The sequence below is a fragment of the Stegostoma tigrinum genome, chromosome 1, assembly GCF_030684315.1.
Source record: "Stegostoma tigrinum isolate sSteTig4 chromosome 1, sSteTig4.hap1, whole genome shotgun sequence".
NCBI lineage: Eukaryota > Metazoa > Chordata > Chondrichthyes > Orectolobiformes > Stegostomatidae > Stegostoma > Stegostoma tigrinum.
The window spans coordinates 59,950,326-59,973,084 of record NC_081354.1 but is presented as its reverse complement, the minus strand read 5'-3'; the positions used below and the strand labels follow the sequence as shown (position 1 = coordinate 59,973,084).

The following is a 22,759-nucleotide window of genomic DNA, read 5'->3' as shown; positions in this document are numbered from 1 at the left end:
TAATTTTCCACAATCCTAAAATGTTTCAACGACATTCATAAGAGGTTTTTTAAAACATAGCTTCCAAATCTCGCCTCCCTTTTGGCCTTGCGGTAACTTCTATGGTCCAGAATTCCCTTTCTAACGCCTTCCACACGCCTTCTCATTCACCTTTTGTAAATCGTCCCTTAAAACTGCCGTACTTATCAAGCATTTGCTCATCATTGCTAACCTTTCACAAGAGCACAGGAAAGAGGACCATCATCAGACAGACGGTTGAGGCAGCTGTTCTGCCATTCAATAACAACAGGGCCAATATAGGACTGCAACACTTCCTTGGCCATGTCTATTGTCCCCTGATTCTAGAATGAAGAAAAGTTATCTTTCTTAAAATATAATGTAATGGGTTAGAAAAAGAAATGTTCTCCTCAGTTCAGTCCTAAATGATTGTCCCGCTTGTCCTGAGATTCTACCCTCCGTCACCAATAGGTTTCGGCCAGGGAAGCACTTGCATGCTGTCACCCCTTTATTCTTTAGTTCATATATTTTCTGCCTTAAATACCTCATATGAATTGCCATGGAGGTTTTATTATATTCAACACTCTATAAAATGCTTCTTTTAATTGTTAGCATACAGTAAGAAAAGTTGTTTTCAGCCGATGGTGAGCCACATTTCACACTGAAGGCTTCTGTCTATGCCTTTGCCCTTGGGGCGCTGACTAACTGCCCCACGTTGGGCTGATGGAATCTCTCTCCCTCCGATTAGTCTTGAAATTGTGAGACTATTGAATAATCTGTTCCACTCCTTCCTCACAAGTTACAAAGTTCATCCTCGTTGACACCAAACTAAATCACGTGACTGTCTGGAACACGTCACAACCGCCAGCATTTTGTCAAAACAGGGGTAAGCTTTGATTTAAGCAGCGATTGTCAACTAGTCCTGGTTGCAATTTGCGGCTAGCCTGCTTAGAGTGCTTACTTTACGGCGAAATGAGTTGAAAACAGGGCAGTATACTATCCTTACTGAAACACCTGAGACAATGCAATCTGCCAGTCACTGCCAAACACCATTAGTGTGACGTTATCTGGTTTTGTTGAAAAACGTGTCATATAGGACAATGATAAATATGCCAAAGCCATTTTTGTTGCTTTTGAATACTGTAACTGTGTGATGCTCCATTCCGCTCGTTGACAGTAAAACTAATAAAATAAAAATCACAAACGCACGTAATAAATACTCAAGTAGGATTGAAAGATATAGTTTGCAGCATTATTGATGTTTTCATTTTATATTCCTCCTATTCTTTCTATTGTTTGGCTGCAATTAGCCATGAGATCACTGTATACACCTCTCCCGTGTATAAAAGACAGGAATTCCAGTTGTGTTCACACAAAAATAGATATTAAAGGTTCAAGTTGGCCAATGAGATCTTATCTAAATGTTTGACCGCGGAAATAGGTTAAAAGAGAAATGAATCGCTGCGTAGATTTCCTTTCTAGGCCCAAAGACTTCTTAGAACCCTGGCCCATTCTGTGAATTTTCTCATTGTGAAGAGGTTGGCTACTGGACCACCTATAATTTCACATTTTTATTTCATGAAATAAGAACGTCAAGTGTTGTGATATAATTTGTTTTCTTTCCCCGCTAGGCTAATTGCAGGAGTATTACAACTGAATTACACGAACAAACAATAACTCTGATGAAGGGTCTAGGCCCGAAACGTCAGCTTTTGTGCTCCTGAGATGCTGCTGGGCCTGCTGTGTTCATCCAGCCTCACATTTTATTATCTTGGATTCTCCAGCATCTGCAGTTCCCATTATCACTATTTTGCTACGTCTTGTCTTGTTTTGATCTTTTTTCCCAAAATGGCGATGCAATGAAGAAACATAACGGAAGAGCTGCAACTACTTTTAAATCCAAGTCTGGGTGTATTGACGTACAAAGATCGGGTGATATTTCATGCAAGGTTAGAATCAAAGCCAGTTCCCTGGGCTTCTTGACCTATACCACTAATTATGATCCGTGTCAACTACCCCTCGCCTTTCTTCATTCATTTCTAAAGTATATCCTTCTGTCCTTTTCTCTATCATTGTCTTTTCAAACTTTGCCTCGTAATAGATTAGCTTCCCTTTCAATGCATCATCCAACATGTTCCTGAATAATAAATTACCTTCCTGCAGTTTCTCGTTCGCAAAGATACGTAGACGTGAAATGCGTCGGGCATTAAAAGGAATGTTCTATTATAAACTGGCTCAACATGAAAAGACGATCTCGCGACCACGGGATTAATGAAACTGCCGGAAAGCCAAGAGGGACAGAGGGAGGGACGTAGGAGTCGGATTTGGGGGAGTTGGGGGTGGTGATGAGATAAAGCTAGCATATTTCAGTGGATATGAATTTCAATTTACCAGTGCTCAAAATCTTCCATGATTAAAGGAGAGCTTTTTTTTTCAGTTAGAATCCTTCCGAACTGGGGACATCCTAAAGGGATTCACAGACGGTTAAAAATGTTTGAAATTACACTAACTGCTGTAATGTAGGAAATTGCAGCTGCCAAACTTTAGATGACAACGAGATAATCGGTTTCAATGTCAGTATTTAAGACATGCAAGATAATCCCATTATACTTAGCAAAGCAGTGCGAACACACGAGAAAAATTCCATTGCTCTGAAAACCGCTCATGACGCGCAAATAGTATTTCTCTCGCTATAGTAAGAACAGTTTTAACCAGACTACTACATTGTTTCTTCTCCTTGGAAATTGCATTCCCAACATTTCACCGATTAATTTCTTCCTATTTCTGAGTCTACAGCAATCCAATCTTTCAGATAATTGTAGAATCCTCTCATTCGTTTTAGTCAACGTCAATCGTTAACAAAGACATATGAGATAAAAATGTTATACACCAGATTTAGCGATTGTTCAAATACGTTTATATTCCTTTCAAGACCATTTTAAATCTCTTGTCATCTATTCTAAGCGCGTTTTACAGCAACAGTTGAGAAAAGCTAATACATCCTTGAATGTAAATTGCATTCATCCATTTTTTTAACTAACATTGCAGAAATTTCCGGGAACGAAGATTCATAAAGTAAGTGAACATGAAATCAAATAATTTAAACTCAACCAGCTTTCGAAATGCTTCAATTACAACTAGTCTTAGTTCAGCGCCGTACTCTTTTATTGGAACGTCAAAGGTATATGGAAAAGTAATTTTCGAATAAACATTGATGAAACATCTGAGTACATTCTGTCGATCAATAATTTCAAAAGAACCTAATTTTGACATTCGAACTTTAAAACAATTGTGCAGGCAAATATCTTGTGTGGATTTCAAGCATGGAAAGCTAAAATTCATGGAAAATGTTGGTCATTGTAAATAAATCACCCAATCCACTCAATAAGCGCTACCACGGCTCATCCAGAGAAGCATCAGATTAACTCAATGGTTCAGTTATTTCTACGTCTTTGATCCGACACTTCGGCAGGACATTCTAGTCAGAGCAAACGTTCTGCTGTGAATGTTCTTACAAACTGAAAAATATTTTGGTTCATTTTTGCACGTTTTTGTTTTTAATTTCAAAGATGAGCTCAATATGACTATCGAATTAAAAGTAATTATTTGTACGTTGAACTATTAGATACCAGGTGCTAAATGAAAACCTGAAATTGTGGAGCAGTAATTTTTGGAGAATAACATGCCACTTCATTTGGCTCATTTCCCTGGATTTTTCACTTCGTTCGTATTTTCTCAATATTTGCATCTTCGATGATCAATAGCACCCTTCCAGTACAATTATTCTTCCGTTTTTTATTGACTGTACCAATTTGTTTCTTCGTCTCTTGATTTTAAAGACCATACTGGAAGGGCCCTTAACTTCGCTCTCAAAACTGGCACGCCGCGTATTTCCAGCATTTGTTCCAAGCGTAGATAGTGTTTTACTCATTATCGCTTCCATTGCTCATAACATCATAACACGGATTTAGAATTTGCAGTTAGATATGTCAATGTTTCGGAAAGTGAAATGTGGGATGTGATGCCTGGATGCAAGTTAACCAGCATGAGGTTCCACGGTCCAATGGTCTGCCTCCCTGCTGGACTGACTCGATCCTCTATCTGAAATCAGTGAACCTTACAGTTTCCTCCTTTGTAATACAATACTTTCAACGCCTTCAAAACAACAAGGTATCTCGGATTAAAAAAATGTCATGTTGTACATCAGGCCAGGGAATTAGAAATGGTGTACATTCAAGCAACTGAATTTAACCCTCCTACATTTGAGACAATATACAGGACAAGGTGAGCAAATGGAGAGCATCATATCTTCTATAGGAGGGTCACACCGAAATCAATTGATATGAAAGGCAGTTGAGACCATTGTTCTTTGGCCTGCGCTGGTAAATAGATACATTTGCTTTACAGATTCCCACAACGCGTTTGAAGACTTGAAATCAGTGTAGTATCATTTTCTTCTAGATGTGAAACATGGACATTATTTAGTGAGTTTGCTGCTTATTGTTAAATCTGATCTCAAATGTGTTGGAATCCTATAAACAGCCACTGATGCCGTGGGCCGTTCCTACTTTAGATATTTTGAGATGTGCTTTTGTCAGGGCACCTCGTTGTTGTAGATTTGTGCCAATAATAATCATCTTTCGCTTTTGTTTTCTGGACAGTTTTATTTGGCATAGATGTTAATTTAGGCCATACGCCTAGTTGCTTGGCTCTTTTTGTATTTTTTTAAACAATCTTCCATAAATCCCCGTCAAGTGAGGCTTCTATAATCATAGACAATAGAGTTGTCGCCATTTCTTCAACGTTGGTGAGAATAGGCCGCACAGTTATGGACAATGATATAGTAATGTTCTCAAATGAGCACCAATAAGGTCAGCCAGTCAGTATAGATACTTTAATCAGCCCATTTAGTGTACCGATGAGCAGCGATCGAGGTTTGCTGAAACACTTGCGGAACTCTGTGAAGATCAGAAACATAAGCAGACATTGCTTGAAAATCTCAGCAGGTCTAGCAGCATCGGTGGAGAGAAATTAGAGTTAAAGGTTCGGGTCTGGTGACCCTTCTTCGGAACAGTTGTGAAGAAGGGTCACTGGGCCTGAAACGTTAAAACTCTGACTCCTCTCTTCACAGATGTGGCCAGGCCCTGCTGACAATCTCCAGCAGTTTCTGAGTTTGTTTCAGATTTCCAGCATCCGCTGTTCTTTCGACAATTTTTCAGCAGTGAAGATCAGTCTCGGCACGAAGCAAACTGCACGAGTGATCGCTTCCTGGATTTCACATGATGGTCTCGCATTTTGTAGCATCAAATTCTGGTATCACCATGTTTGGAAATGCTAAACAAGTAAAACTGTAAACGCGGCAACTCCTCGCACGAACTTTCAGAAATTACAAGAGCATTTGACTATGCCAAGTAGTTAAGTGTGATTCAATGACCAAGATAAGAATATTGACACCTCTGCAAGGCGGAAACTAAGGGAAGCTATAAAGCAGTTGGAGTTGGTTAAGTATAACTTTTAATGTCATTTGTCTGTTCTATGTTATTAACAGTACTCATATTTCTGATAACAATCATGCATTGCATATAAAATGTCTTAACACACTAATATTTCACAATAAAACCTGAAGTCATGAATAAGACTGAGAATTTTTCGGACAAGTATCCGCTGCTTTGATTAAATCTACAGCAGTGTGTAAGTCACCTCAACAAGAACAAACAAATGCGTGTGATGTTATCTTTTCGACCTTTAAGTGCAAAGTACAGTTTGGCCATACTGCATTAAACAATCAACCTGTTGCATAGATGAAGCTTAGCTTTCTTATCAGATTAGCAACTTGTAAAGCTAGAAAGAAATATTGTTCCACGTTATTGCATCACATCAGGATAAATGTTTATCGTGTCTTATGGACGAGACCATAACTCACTCGAATTGGTGCGAAAATATGCGATTTTTAAGTCCAAACGATTAAATAAAAGGTACAATGTGAAATAAAATGAAGGCAATCAGCGTTCCTGGCGGTTCTGCAACAGCTCGATATTAAGTCAAATGACGTGATGATGAATGATGAGTTGATTCAAACACAAGCTTGCTTGCTTTTCAAGGATTTGAACAGCGTTTATTGCAAATTTTTTCCTCCGATAATATAATTGTGGTTAGCTACATCGACTTAAAATAATAAAATCAAGAAGGCCCAGGAACTAATATTCATATGTACTAAAATCCCAGTGAGCATTTTGAATTTGCTCTGCAGTCCTCTCCGCCCGTTCTAACCTAACAGTAAAACAAACTAATGCTTAACACATCAATATATTGAAAAAGCAAAGGAGACTTTAAAGAAATTAGCTATAAAGTTATTCTTTTATATATTAGTGGTCCATGGGCATGGCGGGTTGCTTTATGACGTGGTCACAGCCGTGAATGCGGAAATCATCGTATTCAAGACTGCAACTATTTCTTTGGATGTAAAGGAACACAAATTTCCTGTCCGGCACTGCAGCAATAGCGCCCCAGAGCAAGTTATTGCACATTTGCACCAACTAAAAGTGTTAGAGAAAAAAAACATAAGCGTTGAAGTTAAACCAAAGGCGTTTCGTTTCATTTTTCTCTTGGTGTCACTTACACCTTCCATGTACCATCTGGTCGAAGGGCCTGGCCTAGACAAGCCCACTCATTTGTGACCTTAGGAAAGGCATGGAAGAAGGGAATGATGTAAGAGGATAGTTTGCACAGCCTGAGAAGCTGACCAGAGGAGGGGATACTTGCGGCAGGCTGAATCTTAAGGCGCCGGGTGGTGTGTTTTCGTGATACAAAATGGGGACCCTGACAATCCTCTGTGCACTCTGAGAAAGGTTAACCGCTTCCAGGTCTGCGGCCAACTGCCTTTTCCATTTGTTTCTCCGATTTTGAAACCAGATTTTGACCTGAGTCTCGGTCAGGTGAAGGGAAGCGGCCAGACCCGCTCTCTCGGAGCTGCTCAGGTAGCGCTTCATGTCAAACGTGGACTCTAGCTGGAAAACCTGATTCCTGCTAAAAACGGTGCGCGTTTTCTTTTTGCGGCTGGATTTCTGGTCAGAGTCCGCCTGGCTATTGGCAGCCGGGCTGCTGTCTGCCTCTGACTTCTTCCCGTCCAGTAGCTCGCCTTCCTCTTGGCTGCAGATGTCCTTGCGGCTGTCCCCTTTGTCCGAAACTGGCGGGGAGTCCAGGTCACTGGCCGGGAGGAAAAAACATTGCTCTTCCTCGGAACTAGGACTTTCTTGTTTCGGACCTGTGAGCGCAAATAGACATGGCGGTTACAGGTCAGCTCTTGGTTATTTCACAGGTTGAAGCGAATGTACTAAACAAAGGATAAAGTCTGCTAGTATTGTTACTGTTTACAAGCGTGTGACATGACTGTGTGTTGCTTAACCTATTCGCCTGAACATTACGAATTACATAGGCCGGGGGAATCGCTTGGGTTCTGCCGGATAAATGCATGAAATCGCCTTTATTTCGCTCATCATTCCTGGGCTTTCGTCTATAAAGTCGAGGGGCGAGCAAGTGTTTGTTACTCAAGAGCGGCTGAGGGATGATTTGTAGGTTGTAAGTAATGCCCTGTCAAAAAGTATTGTGGGGTGGGAGGGAGTGGAGTGCGGCAGGAGGAGGTTGAAGAAACTGAACCTAACACACGGAGAAAATACATCAACGTTAGAAAGGTCGCTGATGCGGTTTTTTTTCTGCAGCTAACCCAGGAGCTAGGACTATCGACTGTGATATATTGGCAACAAACAGCGGGGAGAGGGCGGAGTGTTTATTTCCTAATTTCTTGTTTCAACCTTAACTTTGAAGAGTTTTTTTTATCGTAAAATCTCATTCTCGCAGTTAGGCTCATTTATTTGAGAGCAGGGCAATTGTTGAGAGCTAATCCACGCTTCCCTTCAACGTTTGGCCTTAGTGGGCCGTCACCATTAATTAGGAGGCAGAATCAGGCTGCAATGATCTATTTGAAAGCCAGGTTTAGCCTCAACACTCACAATTCCGAGAGTGGCGATGTACTGAAGTGCCAATGGAAAGCCCCCAACTTAGGTGCCCAGCAGCGGAACATGGCTGATGGGCTGCTGTTGACCACAGACAGCGGAAAACTCCTGGTTTTAAAGAGTGATGTGGTGGCATTTGTGTCAGGAGATTTGGGGAGTGTGGAAGCGGTGGTGAGGGGTGCGGGGTTTGGGAATATAGGTTAACTGATTGTTGGAGTCGGTGCTGTTCAGGGTCAGCGGCAAGGCGAGAGTGAACTTACTGTTTGGACTGGCACATCCCGCACATCTGGGCTGTGTTTGCGTATACCACTGCAGCATGCTTTCCCTGAGCGGAGAGTTGTGTGTACATAGAGCCAGGCTGCAGAGCTGACAGCAGAACTGCCCGCAATGGTTCCCCGCAATCCCATGATGGTAAAAGCCGGCTCTGGGAGCAGCTCTCTGCGAACTCTCCTCCTTGCTGTCTTCCTGCCTCCCTTTGCCATTACTTCGCAGCAGGTTCTCGATGAAAAATGAAGAGACCTTGACGGGAGCTGTGCCCTGGGCCCCAGTCACTTTGTCCGGCATGGTATCGTTCAGCGTCGTATGGGCTGCGAGGAGTATCTCTCTTGCTCAGCCCCAGAAAGCGGCCCTGTCGGTTCAATCACCTTTCTTCCGGCGACGGACTGATTCCCCGACAGCTCATAGCAACGGGCAACTAAAAATGTAAACCTCAGGATCAGCTCTCCCACTCCTCGAAGCACAGACACCGACACATCTTCCACTCGGCGCCAGGCAGTGAAGAGAAACTGTGGGGTGGGGGTGAGAGGGTGTCGGGGTTGGGGGTTGGGGGGGCGCGGTTGTGTGTGGAAGTGTGGGGGAAGGGAGAATGATGAAATTCAAAAGTCAGGCAAGTTAAATGCCTAACATGCGAGGAGTACACCACGGATTGGACGGGCACAATGGCAAATGGGATTACTGAACAAAATGAGAGAATTGCTCGCAATGAGTTCACTTGCTCTGTTTCATCCCGTGTGCCTGCGGCTACAGGGGCTTGCTAGTCAGTCGTTTTATCTAGGTCAATTAGGGAACAAATCACAAATCAGAATCCGGATCTAGGTCCTGCATTCCACACACTGAGAGAGAGAGTGTGTGTGAAGGGGGAGGGTTTTTATTTTGGCGGGGCGGAGGGGGTGAAGGTGGTGTTCAAACCTGCTAAGAGCAGCCTATTGGCTGACCGGAAGAATTTACTTCCTGTAGGTCCCTGTGCGCTTACACACATACACACAAAATGTTCCTCTGCCACACAGCACTGGGTTACAGAGGGTTGAACGCTCTCTGAGATGCAATTTGCCGACCTTGTCCTGTGCCCATTGCAAACGCTACCCATTCTGTGCTAAGACGAAAAGTAAGATGCTCTGTCTGCCTTTTGACTCATTTGCCTTGTCCGTAAATTTTAATGATGATGCTCGTGGACGAATACTGCACAGTATTTCCAAAAGGGTCTTTTTATTTTTGCACAGTTGGTTAATACCCGGCGCTTTTGAATAAGAATTGGTTGCTGTTGTCTATTCGAAATCTCCATTATCCCAGTAAAATTAAATGTGATGTCGTGGCTTTGCCCGGCGGCGAACATTTCACAAAAAAGGCCGTCTTTCTTCCGAGTCGCTGTGTCGTTAAAAAAGTGTTGAATGAAGCGTATCCACATTGTCTGTTCAGCAGCGCCATCCAATTTAACCCATGTGCTGAATTTATGGAGGGATAATTGCTCATCCTTGCATAACGTGAATTGAACTTGACTGTACAGTTACTGTGAAGTCGCCTCTTAGTTAGTAATCGCTTTTAAACTCCCTCTGATTGTTATTGTCTTGTAGTTTTAAGCCTGATCATGTTCGGTTCAAAGGACGACCAGTTACTGCAAATGTCAGCTTAATTCGGCGTCTTTTGTTTTATTTGTCCAGGTCCAATACAATTTGATTTCCAAAACCAGACATGAGCCCCTTTTTTTATATAGGTGAGTGACTTCTATTAAAACATTGAACCAGAACAAAGAGGTATAAATGGTCTTCAATCATAATCGCTCATGATGTCGCCGACATTGCCAGTTTATATAAACAAAAATCAAAGGAGATCCAACGTGGGAATATGATTGCCAGGGAGCTTCTTAGTGGTTTGGTTTCTAAAACCTTGTGTCCATAACACTTCTGATCTGACAATAACACAGTTGGTATAACTTGAACAGAGTGGGTTTAGCGGAGAAACCGGGTGTGTTTCGTGTGAATGATCACTTGACTGTATCAAGGAGCACAAACGTAATCATAGCCAGCTCATAACACCCATACACTCAGCAGGCTTAGCAAAAAATATCTATTGGGACTTCCAAGAGTTTGCATGCTGTCCGTTCTTTGTGTGCTTTGCCGCATTGTCTCTGCGAAAAATTAGTCAGTTCTTCATGTTTTAACTTCACGTGGGGCTTGCAATGTACCCATTCTACCTTTAGAAATTCAAGCGGCGTATTTGAATCACCAAACTGCTTTTAAACGACAGGTGCCAGCAAAATGGCCCAATACGCTATTAGGTTTATCATAAGAAATAAGGAGCATTTCAAAAATCGCTTGCATCGTTAGAATAGAACTTGTGCAAATTTAAAGAGTAGACGATTAGAAAGATTTTAATGCTGAACTGCATTTGTTTCAAAACTCAGTAAAAATGAAATTAAACAAGTAGGTTCCGGTTAATGAGGCTTCTAGGCGTTTAAGATAAATATCGGATAGCGAAAATCGTTCCTGACCTATTGCGAGATTTAATGGGATGCTCGCAGGTTCAACAGTCGGGATTCTTATTTAATGTCACGAAGAGAAGCTGAGATATTTTAATATTAAAATACACGATGTTTGTAGTGTAAGAAAATAACAGCTGATAACACGAGTTCATATTTTCAGAGCATACTTTTCCCAAAAAACGAGAAGCCTAATTATTTTTCCCCACATTGACCAAAGAATTGTGATATATTGCGCGTAAATAGGGTCAATGTAATATTAAACCCAAATGCTGTCCACCGTTTGAGGACGGAATCCCGCTCAGTGAAGGTCACTTTCCAACTATTCACTGACTAATGTAAGGTTTCTGAAATGTTCCTAAAGGAGCCTCTATTTTGTCATCAATGCTACCAGATTACAGTGTCGTAGAACCAACGGCTTGCAAATCGATACAAAATGTTCAATTGAACCTTAACAAATTAAAGCTCAACCTGGCGCTGTGAATCCGTTCATAGTCTTGTGGGCTGTGGCCCCTTTGAACTGCGACAACAGTTGTCTTGTATATCACATTGAAATAATAGCTGTTGGATAAGTTTATTTGTAGGCCCACGCGCAAGACATTTCTTTCCCGAGGAATGGTAATGTGTCAGACTTATATTTCACATTGTTTTATTTTTAACTGATGAGGCTTAAGTGTTATTTCGCAACCTTGACATCACCTGAGCATATAATCCAGGCATTCGTATAGAGAAATCAAATCAAATTCTCTTGACTGGTTTGAGTTATTCCCAGAGTTGGATGGTTGTCCTAAACCGGAGCAATGTTTTCCGCCGGCCGACCGCTAATACTACATATTCATCTGTGCCCCTTTACAAGGCCCGCGTTAACCTTGAAACACGCATCATTTCATTCGAAATGCTCGAAGATATTTCAGCTGAAATATATACTTGATATAGATTTAGCAAAGTCATTCACTGTTTAAATAGTAACAGATTATGTTTTGATTTTTAGCTTGATTGGTGTTTCTGCATCAACTGAGAGACTGAAATCAGTGCTTTGTATCCACACATGGCTGGATAGTTGGCTCTTCGAGGTAAACACAGTATTTGTGATATCGTTTTATTTTATTAATGAGCAATAGTTGCATTGACTGATTTGAACAATACCCACAAAATACATAACAAGACTCACCGAATAAAACTATCCTCCGTGATGGCTAACTGGCAATTGAACCGAGTAAGAAGGTTAAAAGTTCACTTGGTGGCATGTTGTGGAGATCGATCAGCACTTATTCTGCAATCCTGCGATGAAATATATGTTCAGGTCAGCTCATTTCAAACTGAGTAAACACACGGGATGTGAAGCTATGATGTCGTTTCTGAAATACACACACCTATGTGAGCTGGCTGGGTCTCTTGAGGTGGATTTTTTTTTTCAGTTCTGGACCGTTACTTTGTTTTTGATTATGATTTTCTCTATTTTGAGGAGCTGAACGATAACCGGGCCAAGAGTGCATCACCCCTTTTTTTCTCAGGAAATTATTCTAATTCACACTTCTCATGGTATCGCAATCATAAACAGTCTCCGAATACATTAATTTTATTCCGAGGAATGGGAGCTTTCCAGTTGTAACTGGATAACTTTGGGGAAAAGGTATTGAACAACTTGCAGACACCACCAACACATCAGGACACTTTGGTGAAAAGAGTGTGATCTTAAATTCAGCTCAGTGACGAAATTGTTCCACTAAGTATTTGCAATTATTGTAGATAATTTGTAATGTTACGTCGATTTTGATTTAACTATTCTGGATGTCCTAAATTGGCTCGGATTTTTGTATCACTAGAATCAAACTTTCTCTGATTGCAATATTATATGTGTTGGAGAAAACAGAGTTTGACCTTTTGACCATATGTCACAGCTCAATCCATAGTAAATTAGGTGTTGATATGTTTTATGTTTTTCTGAAACTTAACTCCATTAACTCGGCAAGCGCCACTGAGAGTCCTGGGAGAATTCCAGAGCTTTCTGTAAATCTCACCGAGTAACTGCGCAATGCTGCCACACACGTTTCGATACGTCTCGGCTACATATAACTCAATTATTTGTTCAGCCTTGAGTCGCGGTCCTTTATCTTTTCAGTGAAATTCCTTGCAACTTTTTTTTCGACAGTCTGCAATCCCTTTGGCCTTTTTAACAAGGAGGAAAGGATAGAAGGAAAATAACTTTCCACAAAATAAGAGTCGCCTACAGCCTTTATTTACTGCCATTTCATTTTAATTATAATGTATCAGTGAGCTTACGAATCTATGCATCTTTACAGTAGCACAAATTCTACCCGAGCAATAATGTTGGGTCCTGCATGCATTGAGTCAGTAATACTGCATGGTACAATATTAGTTGCAGGCAGCAGCAAGATAATAGAGCCGAACGTAGACCGTTGGCTTGGTCCTGACTTTCTGCAAATTTGGACAATTGATGTTAAATCATTTTCTTCACGGTGGAGTGGATTAAGTCCTATCTTCCGACAAGTTTATCATCTTGAACGTTCAAGAATGCAATCTTGCCATTCGTTCATCTCGGTTCAGTGCTACTTTCAAAAGTCGCGATATTTCTTTCATGTCCACAGTTTCCAATGTGCATCATGCTTATCCACCCTCACTTATTATTTATAACATGTATCAATTGTGCAGTATTTTGTCGCTAGTACCCCTGAAAGCTCCACTTTATTAGGTTCACTGACCTGTTCTCCCCTTACAATGCAATGCTCAATTTAAACGCGTGGTAAAGTTAAGCGTTATACATTTGTTTGTTCAGCCTTCACCTGTCCTAATCGTTTAGCATTCTAATGTCCAACTCACACTTTGAATACTAAATAATTCTACTTGTTTTCGGACTATTACTACATGAGTACTCTTGCAAGGGTTGGATTACACTGCAATACGGGTTTTCAACTGATGTTCTGTTGCCAGAAAAAAAGTTTTTTTCCCCACCAGCATATCCCGCCAACATTCGCAACACTCAGCCATACCAGCCCTACACAGAAACCCCCTAATTTCGCCTGGTACTTGAGTGGAAATATGACAGGGTACATTACTTTCGTCACGTATAGCAAATGACACACACACACGCACACACACACACACACACGCATGTATTGCGTTTAATTTATTGTGGTAATATCATACAACGAAGCGGGAGGGCAAACAACGTGACTGAAGCATTGTGTTTGCATCTCAATGGTCACTTGGTGGATCCCTTGTATACACTGTTCTGACAGAAAATATTTCTACCAATTCCGCCGCGTCAGTTCCCTTCCAGTCATCAGGTTGATTCTGCTATTCAATGTGCATTTCTTCCTGCTCCAGCTGTCATGTTGAATAACATCAGCTGCCCACAGGCGGGTGACATTTCATTTTCCGTCCTATTAAAACATGACCCTTTCTAAATGAAGCATTCAATTTCACACGCGGCAGCTCTTATTAGTTGGAACCCGCTATAAACAGCGTTACAAACGTCGCAACTTAAAGAGTGACATCGACTGACGGCCGTAGGATCTCCGCCTCCTTTCAAATTTGACGGGGAATGTAAAACCTAACTTTGCAACTCTTTGCATATGGTTAAGGTTTCGTGAGCTGTTGCGGGGTATTTGATTTTGTTATAGGAACATGAAATAGGAGTAGGCTACTCAACCTTCGAACTTGCTCCGTCATTCAATAAGATCATGACTGATCTGATTTTAATCTCAACTCTATATTCTTGCATATCTCCAATAATCTTCCGTCGCCTAAGTGATCATGAATCTGTCTCTGACTTTAAAATATTTTAAGATTCTGCACCATTGTCTTTTAAGGAAGGGAATTCCGAAGACTCACGATCTACTGAGGGGGAAAAAAATCCTCATCTGAATCTTAAATAGGCTACCTTTTATTGTTAAATTGTGATGTCAGTTTTAGATTCTCCCAGAAGAGGAAACATGCTCTGCACAACTACCTAGTCAGGTCCCCTCAGGTTTTTACATGACTCAATTAAGTCATGGATGAATGCAAGGTATTGCATTCTTGGTAATACAAACAAGGACAGGGCTTAAACAGTTAATGGTGGGCCACTGGGCAGTGTTGTGGAACAGTCCTGGAGGTTCAGGTACGTAATACTTTGAATTTTGCATCGCAGGTAGATAGGGTGGTTAGAAGGCTGTTTATCACTTTAGCTTCATTACTCGGACCCTTGAGTATTGGAATTGGGACGTCATGTTGATGTTAAACGTTAGTGAGGCCTCTTCAGTTGTATTGTGTGTTCTTGTGTGTAGGTGTGGGCGCCCTGTTATAGGACGGTATTATTAACTGGAGACGGTTTAGAAAAGGCTTTCCAAGATGTTGCCAGGAATCGGCGATTTGAGATGTAAAAATAGGCTGGAAAGTTCGGCAAGAATGGGAATTTTTAACTGGAAAGTAGGAGGTTGAGGGGTGACTTTATTGAGGTTTATCGAATTATGAAGGGCATAGATAAAATGAATGGCAAGGATTTTTCTTCTAGGTTGGGGTAGTTCCGAATTAAGGATTAAACTTTTAATAGGAGAGGAGAAACATTTTAAAAGGACATGAGGGGCAGTTTTTTTTTTAACAGAGTGGTTAGTGTGTGGAATAAACTGTTAGTGGAAGTGGTGGGTGCAGGTTCAGTGACAACATTTAAAAGACATTTGGATAAGTTCATGAAAACGGAAGATTTGAAGGGTTATAGGTCAAGCTCAGGCAGGTGGGACTAGTTGAGTTTGGGAATATGGTCGGCGTGGGCTGTTTGGACCGACACGACTGTCTCCATGCTGTATGACTCCATGACTCTATGACTTCTGACTCTTGTAAACTCTAAAGTCGCCAAGCCCAGCCTGAAGGCCTTTTCTCATAAGGCAACTCACTCAGTGAGGTATTAGACTAGCAAAAGGTTCCTTGAATTGCTTCCATCACACTAACATCCTTCTGTAGGTAAGGTGACCGGTAAGGTACACATTACTCTAGACCAACACCAGTATAACTAAAACAGATTATCTCTAAACTTGTATTCAATTCCCCTCACAATAAGTCCCAAAACCAGTCCAACCTGTCTCTGCCTCCCTAACCGGTTCTTCCTCTCACCCATCCCTTCCTCCCACCCCAAGCCGCACCCCCAGCTACCTACTAACCTCATCCCACCTGCTTGACCTGTCCGTCTTCCCTGGACTGACCTATCCCCTCCCTACCTCCCCACCCACACCTTCTCCACCTATCTTCTTTACTCTCCATCTTCGGTCCGCCTCCCACTCTCTCCCTATTTATTCCAGTTCCCTCCCCCCATCCCCCTCTCTGATGAAGGGTCTAGGCCCGAAACGTCAGCTTTTGTGCTCCTGAGATGCTGCTTGGCCTGCTGTGTTCATCCAGCCTCACATTTTATTATCTTGGAATCTCCAGCATCTGCAGTTCCCATTATCTCTATCACTAAAATTTTATTAGCTTTCTTAGCACTCAGATCTCTCTGCATCTCAGACAATTGCAACATCTCTCTATTTAAATAATGTTTTGTTACTCTTCCTGCAAAAATAGACAATTTCACACTTAACTACATCGCACTCAAGTTACCAAATCTTTGTCCACTCATTTAAACTATCTATATCCCCTCGAGGTTCCTTCGTCCATTTTCACAACACGCTTTCCTACTCGTCTTTGTGTTATCACCGAATTTAGCTACCATACTTACCTCAAACTCTGTAGAGATGATCTGAATTTACTAGCAATAGAATCATGTAGTGCTGTTTTAAATTAGAAATGCACCTATTGAACACTTTGTTATCCACTTTCCGTTCCTGCAGTGAGCGTGACTTAATGATAAGGCGTCCACGCTGGTGCCGGAATATTGCTGATCCATTGCCCTCAGTCTGAGATCTTGGAGCTGTGCTAATGATCGACCTGCTGAAACCTATTCCGAGAAAAAAAAACATAAGTTACATAAACAAAAGTGCGTAAGAAATGTTCCGATTTCATTGGACAGTCGCTTTTACAGCTTTAAATGTAGCAGTGTGCCTCGCCAAAGTAACTGAGTGGTAATTCCCCTCTAATGACTTAACACCACCATCGACTGCCTTCCCCTCAGTTCTGTGCTTACAGTTTGATCAACTTGTTGGATTTTGTATTTGTCTCTGACTTACAGTAAAAAGTTCTCAATCATCGGTGAAAGCAAATCACAGTATCGCCTTTAGACATTGCGATTAAAAACACAAGTGAACAGACCGGCGGAGTTTAGTCGTCACTGACCCTGGTAACACAGTTCACAATTTGCACTTCGTTTCACTCGGTGTTAAACAATACGCATTCTGGTAGTCACCCGAGCTGCCAACATTTCAACTGCATCGCTATCAGCTACATCGCTTAACAAATTTTGGTTTCTGAGTATGCAAGTGTATTAAAATAAGGTACTGTGCTAGCTTCGCTGTTCATTGTTAAAGCACCTGAAGCGAAACAGCATTAAAAAGCAAATGGAGAAATATGCCTTTGGGCTATTGTCACATCGAAACAGGAATAAGCCATTCGGCCCTTTGAACTTGCTTTGCCTCAACTTTCCGAATCAAGCTTGCCCATTCTTAGTATTGAATATTAAACTGGCCTAGTCTTTATTCGGAGAAGTGCCTTCCGTCATCACCGCTGAATAACCGAGATCTATCTGATGCGTGTGATGCTTCGTTTTAGACTCGTCCATTAATGAAAGCAATTTCTTACTATTTACCGTATTCACACCTTTGACCGCCTTATGCACCTCAATCAGTCCAACCCTCAAGCGGTAGATCGTTCATCCCACAACCATAGAATCAAAAAGGTGACAGCTCAGAATGCGGCCATTCGGCCTGTCTTGTCAGTGACGGGATCTCTGTGTGTAGTCCCAGTGCCTGCTTTTTACCCATGGCTCTGCATTATTTTAGTTTTGTTCTGAATCGCATGCCGTCGCATTCTCGGGCGGTGCAATCCAGGCTTGAAACCCCAGGGCATAAAAACATTCGTGGGCTTGTGCCACGCTCGTTTGTTTAAGCAGCATCTTCTGGGTATGGATCCTTCGACTGTATCACCCGTGAACCCCTCACCCGAACCTCGCTGCGCCAGCAAGACCGTCCAGGCAGACTTCTGATCATTTCGAAGACTTCGATCAAATCTCCTTTTAATCTCTTTTGGAACGATCACAGCCTCAGCATATCCAATTTATTTCCGCGACTGAAGTTCCTCATCCCTGGAACCACTCCTGTGAATCTTTTCTATATTGACTTGGTGCAAATTGTGTCCAGAACTGGAGACAACATTCTAGGTAAGCCTGAGCTAGTGTTTTAAACAAATTCATCATAACATCATTGCTTTGGTACTCGGTGCCACTATCTATAAAGCCCAGGATTCGATTTGCATTATGGACTGTTTCCGGCGTGTTAGCTTCAATGGTTTATTCGTAAAGACCCACAGGTGCTGCTACACTCCCTTTGATCTTGTACCCTTCGTTTTGCATTGCATCTCCCTATTTGCCACCAGAATCAATCGCTTCACGCTTCGCTGCATTAAATTTCACCAGCTACGTGTCCGCCCACTCGACCAGCCGATCCATGTTGCTTGGAAGTGTGTCACTACCTTCCTTTTTGGTGTCATTTACAAATACTGAAATTATTCCCTGCACGCCCACATTATAGCCATTAAGTTATATAAAGAGAAGCAGAGCGTTCCAACATCTGGACAACATCACTATATACCTTCCTCCTGTCCAAAAAAAAAATTCGTGAATGTTGCTTTCTGACTCAGCCAATTCCATATCCGTGTTGCTGCTAAACCATGTCATGGCATTAACTTTGCTGCCAAGCACTTTATTAAATTTTCTTCAGAAGTCCAAGTATAGAACATCAACCTCATTACCCTGACCTAAACTCTGTTGACGGCAGTGCATTAAATGTCACTCAGGGAATTTGAGTTGCCATGACAACTTGATATGCATGTTGTCGTCTGGAGTTGTGGGCCATAATGGTATTGATTCCAATATTCTTTCCAGTACATGGATGACCAAGAATCCCCCGGATTTCTGGTGCCTGATTTTGCCATGTGCTGGACGGATTTTCAGGTTGATAGTAGACGTGTTTGCCCACTTTATGAAAGCACCCTGTCTGCTCAACAAATCCTGGCGTGGGATTTGCAGCAGAGCTTCCAGATCAACGGCATGGCTGACAACATCTGTCCATACCTCTCTGTTACCTCGTCCAAAAAGTAATTTCCTTGCCCCTATCAAACGGATACAGGTCTTCCTCATTCATGCACTGAAACTCTGCAATCATTCTGTAACGCACCCACTTTTCTTCACGTAGCGCACGGACTGTTGCAGCTTCGGGGGAGGAGCAGACGCGGTGGGGAGTCTAACTTCTGTGCCATGGCGTCCAACTATTATCTCAAACTTCTTGAGGTAAAGAACTGGATTCTACAAACATTTCATCATTACTACTGTACATGCCCACTGATTTCTGCACTTAATTCCTTCTGTTCCTCCACAGTTTATAACTTCTTGTAATTTATAATAGGCTGTGATCTAGCTTTCTGAGACCCACTTTAGATGACTTCGCATCACTGATATTGACCCCGATCTGGCCCTGGCTCGGGTATTGATCTATTAATGTCCTCTGCAAACGTTCCGCTCCTGACAGTGCCATTCGCAGTGCCAGCTCACTGCCGGCTAAACTCACTGAAATCAGGTTTATGTGTTCTTTATTTCCTTGTTAATTGTCTCCATATCCACATCAAAACTTTAAATCTTTGAAATGCTTCACAGCAGCTGCAGTTGCAAAGAAATATACCTCTTCCGAGTTTTGAGAAGATTTGTAGCTCAGGTTGAGGTTCTGGATGTGAGTTTGCTCGCTGAGCTGGAAGGTTAGTTTTCAGACGTTTCGTCACCATTCTAGGTAACATCATCAGTGAGCCTCCGAAGAAGCCCGACGAAGGCTTCGTTGGAGGCTCACTGATGATGTTACCTAGAATGGTGACGAAACGTCTGAAAACTAACCTTCCAGCTCAGCGAGCAAACTCACATCCATATACCTCTTCCCGCGGGAAAAAAAGACAAAAATGATAAACATTTTAAAGAGTGAAGTATCGATTGTACGATATTAACAAATATTAGCACGAGTTAATCAAAACCTGAGGCCAGATTCAAATAATCAACAGCCTTGTCGAAAAATCACCTAAAAGAATCAAGGCTGAAGTTGCACCAAGGAAATGGTGACCTCAGTGAAGTCAGCATTTGAAGGGGAACGCGCTGGGTTTAGATGCGCAAGTTATGCACGATCTTACTAATGACCTTTAGAAGGCTAGCGTAACAACCGAGCGAAGAAATTGTTCATCGGCATGCAAGTCATATAGGGAATAAAATATAGATCAGAGAAACGGAACAAAAATAGAACAAGGGGGCAAAGAAAATGGTAGAGGCCAGGCAATATACCGGAGAGGTCTGTACGGCCGGCAGAGTTCCATATGACCAGGCACAGCACCGGCGCTGCGGTAGAAGCCAGCGATGAACACTTCTGACTCCAAACACTAGTTTCCTCTCCCAATAACGTGTCAATATAATTGAAATGCGAATCTCTATAAGTTGTGATTGCATTCCACACGATACACAGAGATAATATTCCCCAACCCGGCGCTCCAACTAAAAGCAAAGCCAAGTTTGGATAATTCTATCGGCTTACGGAGGTTTTGAGGTAAATCTAGTGAAAAATAAAGCAAAACCTGCGCTTACAATATTCAGGGAAATTCTGAGCAATTTACAGTGTAGGAGGATCCCACTTGAGTACTAAATTTAGAAATTTCCTCTGAAGGAATCAGCATACATACTCATATTTCCAGTCATCTTGTGCATTTTGATTTACTTTGAAGTCCGTGGTTAAATGTCTGTTGAAAATTACTAACCCACTCCCATTATTCTTTTCACCGGGTTCTAGATGTTTCGGGGTGTTTTGTTAAATACCATGACACCAAGCCATGCCATTATATGAAGCAATTTACGTGTTGACGTGTTCGCTTCCACACTGAGGGAGAGTGCGCCTTGAACGGGGAGAGCACATTCAATCATTTTCACTTGAGCAAACAGCTGGTAAGTTCCCACCATGCTTCTTCACGAAATTCAGATTCAACTTGTCCATGTGTTAGTCAGTAGCACAACGTAAGTAGCCATTATCATCGGTCAAATCTGTATATGGATGTTTTGAAAATTGGCTTGTGTTCTGCAGAGCTCTGTAACTTGAGCAAGGTTCTGTTTAAAGGCGTGTAAGTCCAGTGAAATATCCTTGGTAGCTTTAGAAGGTGTTCGAGCTGTTGTCAATTCACAGACTGCCTAACGTAGAAACGTTTATCATTTTAGGATCATTTTAGCGTGTTAACTTTTTTTAATCCAATGTGCTACGGAATTAGAAGAAAATAGCTGAGAAACCAGCCGGCTCAGAGCAAAGATAATAAAATGTGAGGCTGGATGAACACAGCAGGCCAAGCAGCATCTCAGGAGCACAAAAGCTGACGTTTCGGGCCTAGACCCTTCATCAGAGAGCAAAGGTCTGTCTGCCGGCTCAGTATGGATGTGATTAAAACTAAGAGGAACAATCCATAAGGAATTATTAACAGTTAGCCAGCGCATTGCATTCTGTAGCCGTATTAACAAAATAAAGTAACGTGGACAGCATGATAAATTACAGCAAATCGTTCCTTTTAGGGAATCTTTCTACAACGTATTGCCGTAAGCGTTAATGGGGTGACGGTTATTTGGTATCGATGAACGGTAAATTACTAAATTAAAACATTCTGGCTACAACAGAAATATAAAGATTGATCTTCATCCATTTGGAAGAGGAGGGTGGTGAGAACAAAATAAAGTTCTTTCTTCAGGCATCATTCTGGTCTAAAAGTATATTTTCAAAACAAAGTGTTCATTTAAAAGAAAATTAGATCGCATCAAGCATTTTATATGTTGGCTATTATTTGAAGTGAAAGTGTCGACAATCATCTCATCATTTCACCCCCTGAAATCTTAATAACAAATGAATTATGTCGTTGGCATTCCATCTTTCCATGTGTGGAATCCATCTGCGTTAGGGCGAGGGGGGAAGGGGCGGTGGGTTCACCTGGGGACCTCCTCCACGATTTCATTTATCCTCGAAAGACGGCCCTAGTTGCCCAACGGAAACGAGCGTAATCAACGCAAACGGCATGTCATACGAGTAAGCAGCACCAGAAGTAACATGTTGGCTGCTCAACAAACTGTGAAAAATAACGATATCAGATTACTGAAGAACAGAAGTCCCCTGACCTCCCAGACCCCGTGGGATTCCACAGGTCCCATGGAATGCCAGTTTATTACACGTTTCGCCTCCCTATCCAAAAAGCCACCCTCTCCCTTTACTGCGTTGTTTCTGTGGTTGACATCCATTGAGGGCTGCAAGTCCAAGAATTTTGATTTAATTTATCGTAGTCACGTGCTCCTAAGTGCAATGACAAGTTTTATTTTGGGAGCAGTGCAGGTAGATCGTAGAATTTATACATAATTGACTGAAGTGCGAAGCCGTACCCAGCAACTGCACAACACAATGTTTTATTTGTACTCGTCACATTCTGCACTCGAAGTAAACTGTGACTTACCGGATTTAATTTACATGCTGAGCCGCAGTCCCAACTCGGAATCACTTTGGACTTGCACAAAATTCGCAGTATTCTGAGTCATATTCCTGGTTGCGGAATGATGACGAAGGAAATTCCGTATTGCCTCCACTTTTGAGACAAAATGTAAATTTGATGTAATGTTAAACCATGTTTACAAAGTGAGCCGCGTGGCCCCTTCACAGCAGTGGGTGAACTGGCCTCCCTGATTCCAGATTTACAGAGTAGAAATGTTTCTTTATCCATCTGCCTGAACAGTTCAACGGGAGGCAACTATGACAATGCAGTTCTACCAAGACTCCCTCTCAGGAGTTACAGAATCGGACCCAGG

The 22,759-nt window shown here is 41.9% G+C and overlaps 1 protein-coding gene across 1 annotated transcript; it reads right to left on the bottom strand.

Moving 5' to 3' along the window:
- Positions 1-5,559: 5,559 nt before the first annotated feature.
- Positions 5,560-9,108, bottom strand: hmx1 (H6 family homeobox 1). Its single transcript, XM_048539941.1, has 2 exons — positions 8,270-9,108; positions 5,560-7,261 (listed from the first exon to the last, which is right to left on the bottom strand). The coding sequence occupies exons 1-2, from the start codon at positions 8,571-8,573 to the stop codon at positions 6,651-6,653; spliced, it is 915 nt and encodes a 304-aa protein (XP_048395898.1). The 5' UTR covers positions 8,574-9,108; the 3' UTR covers positions 5,560-6,650.
- Between the last annotated feature and the right edge of the window lie 13,651 nt (positions 9,109-22,759).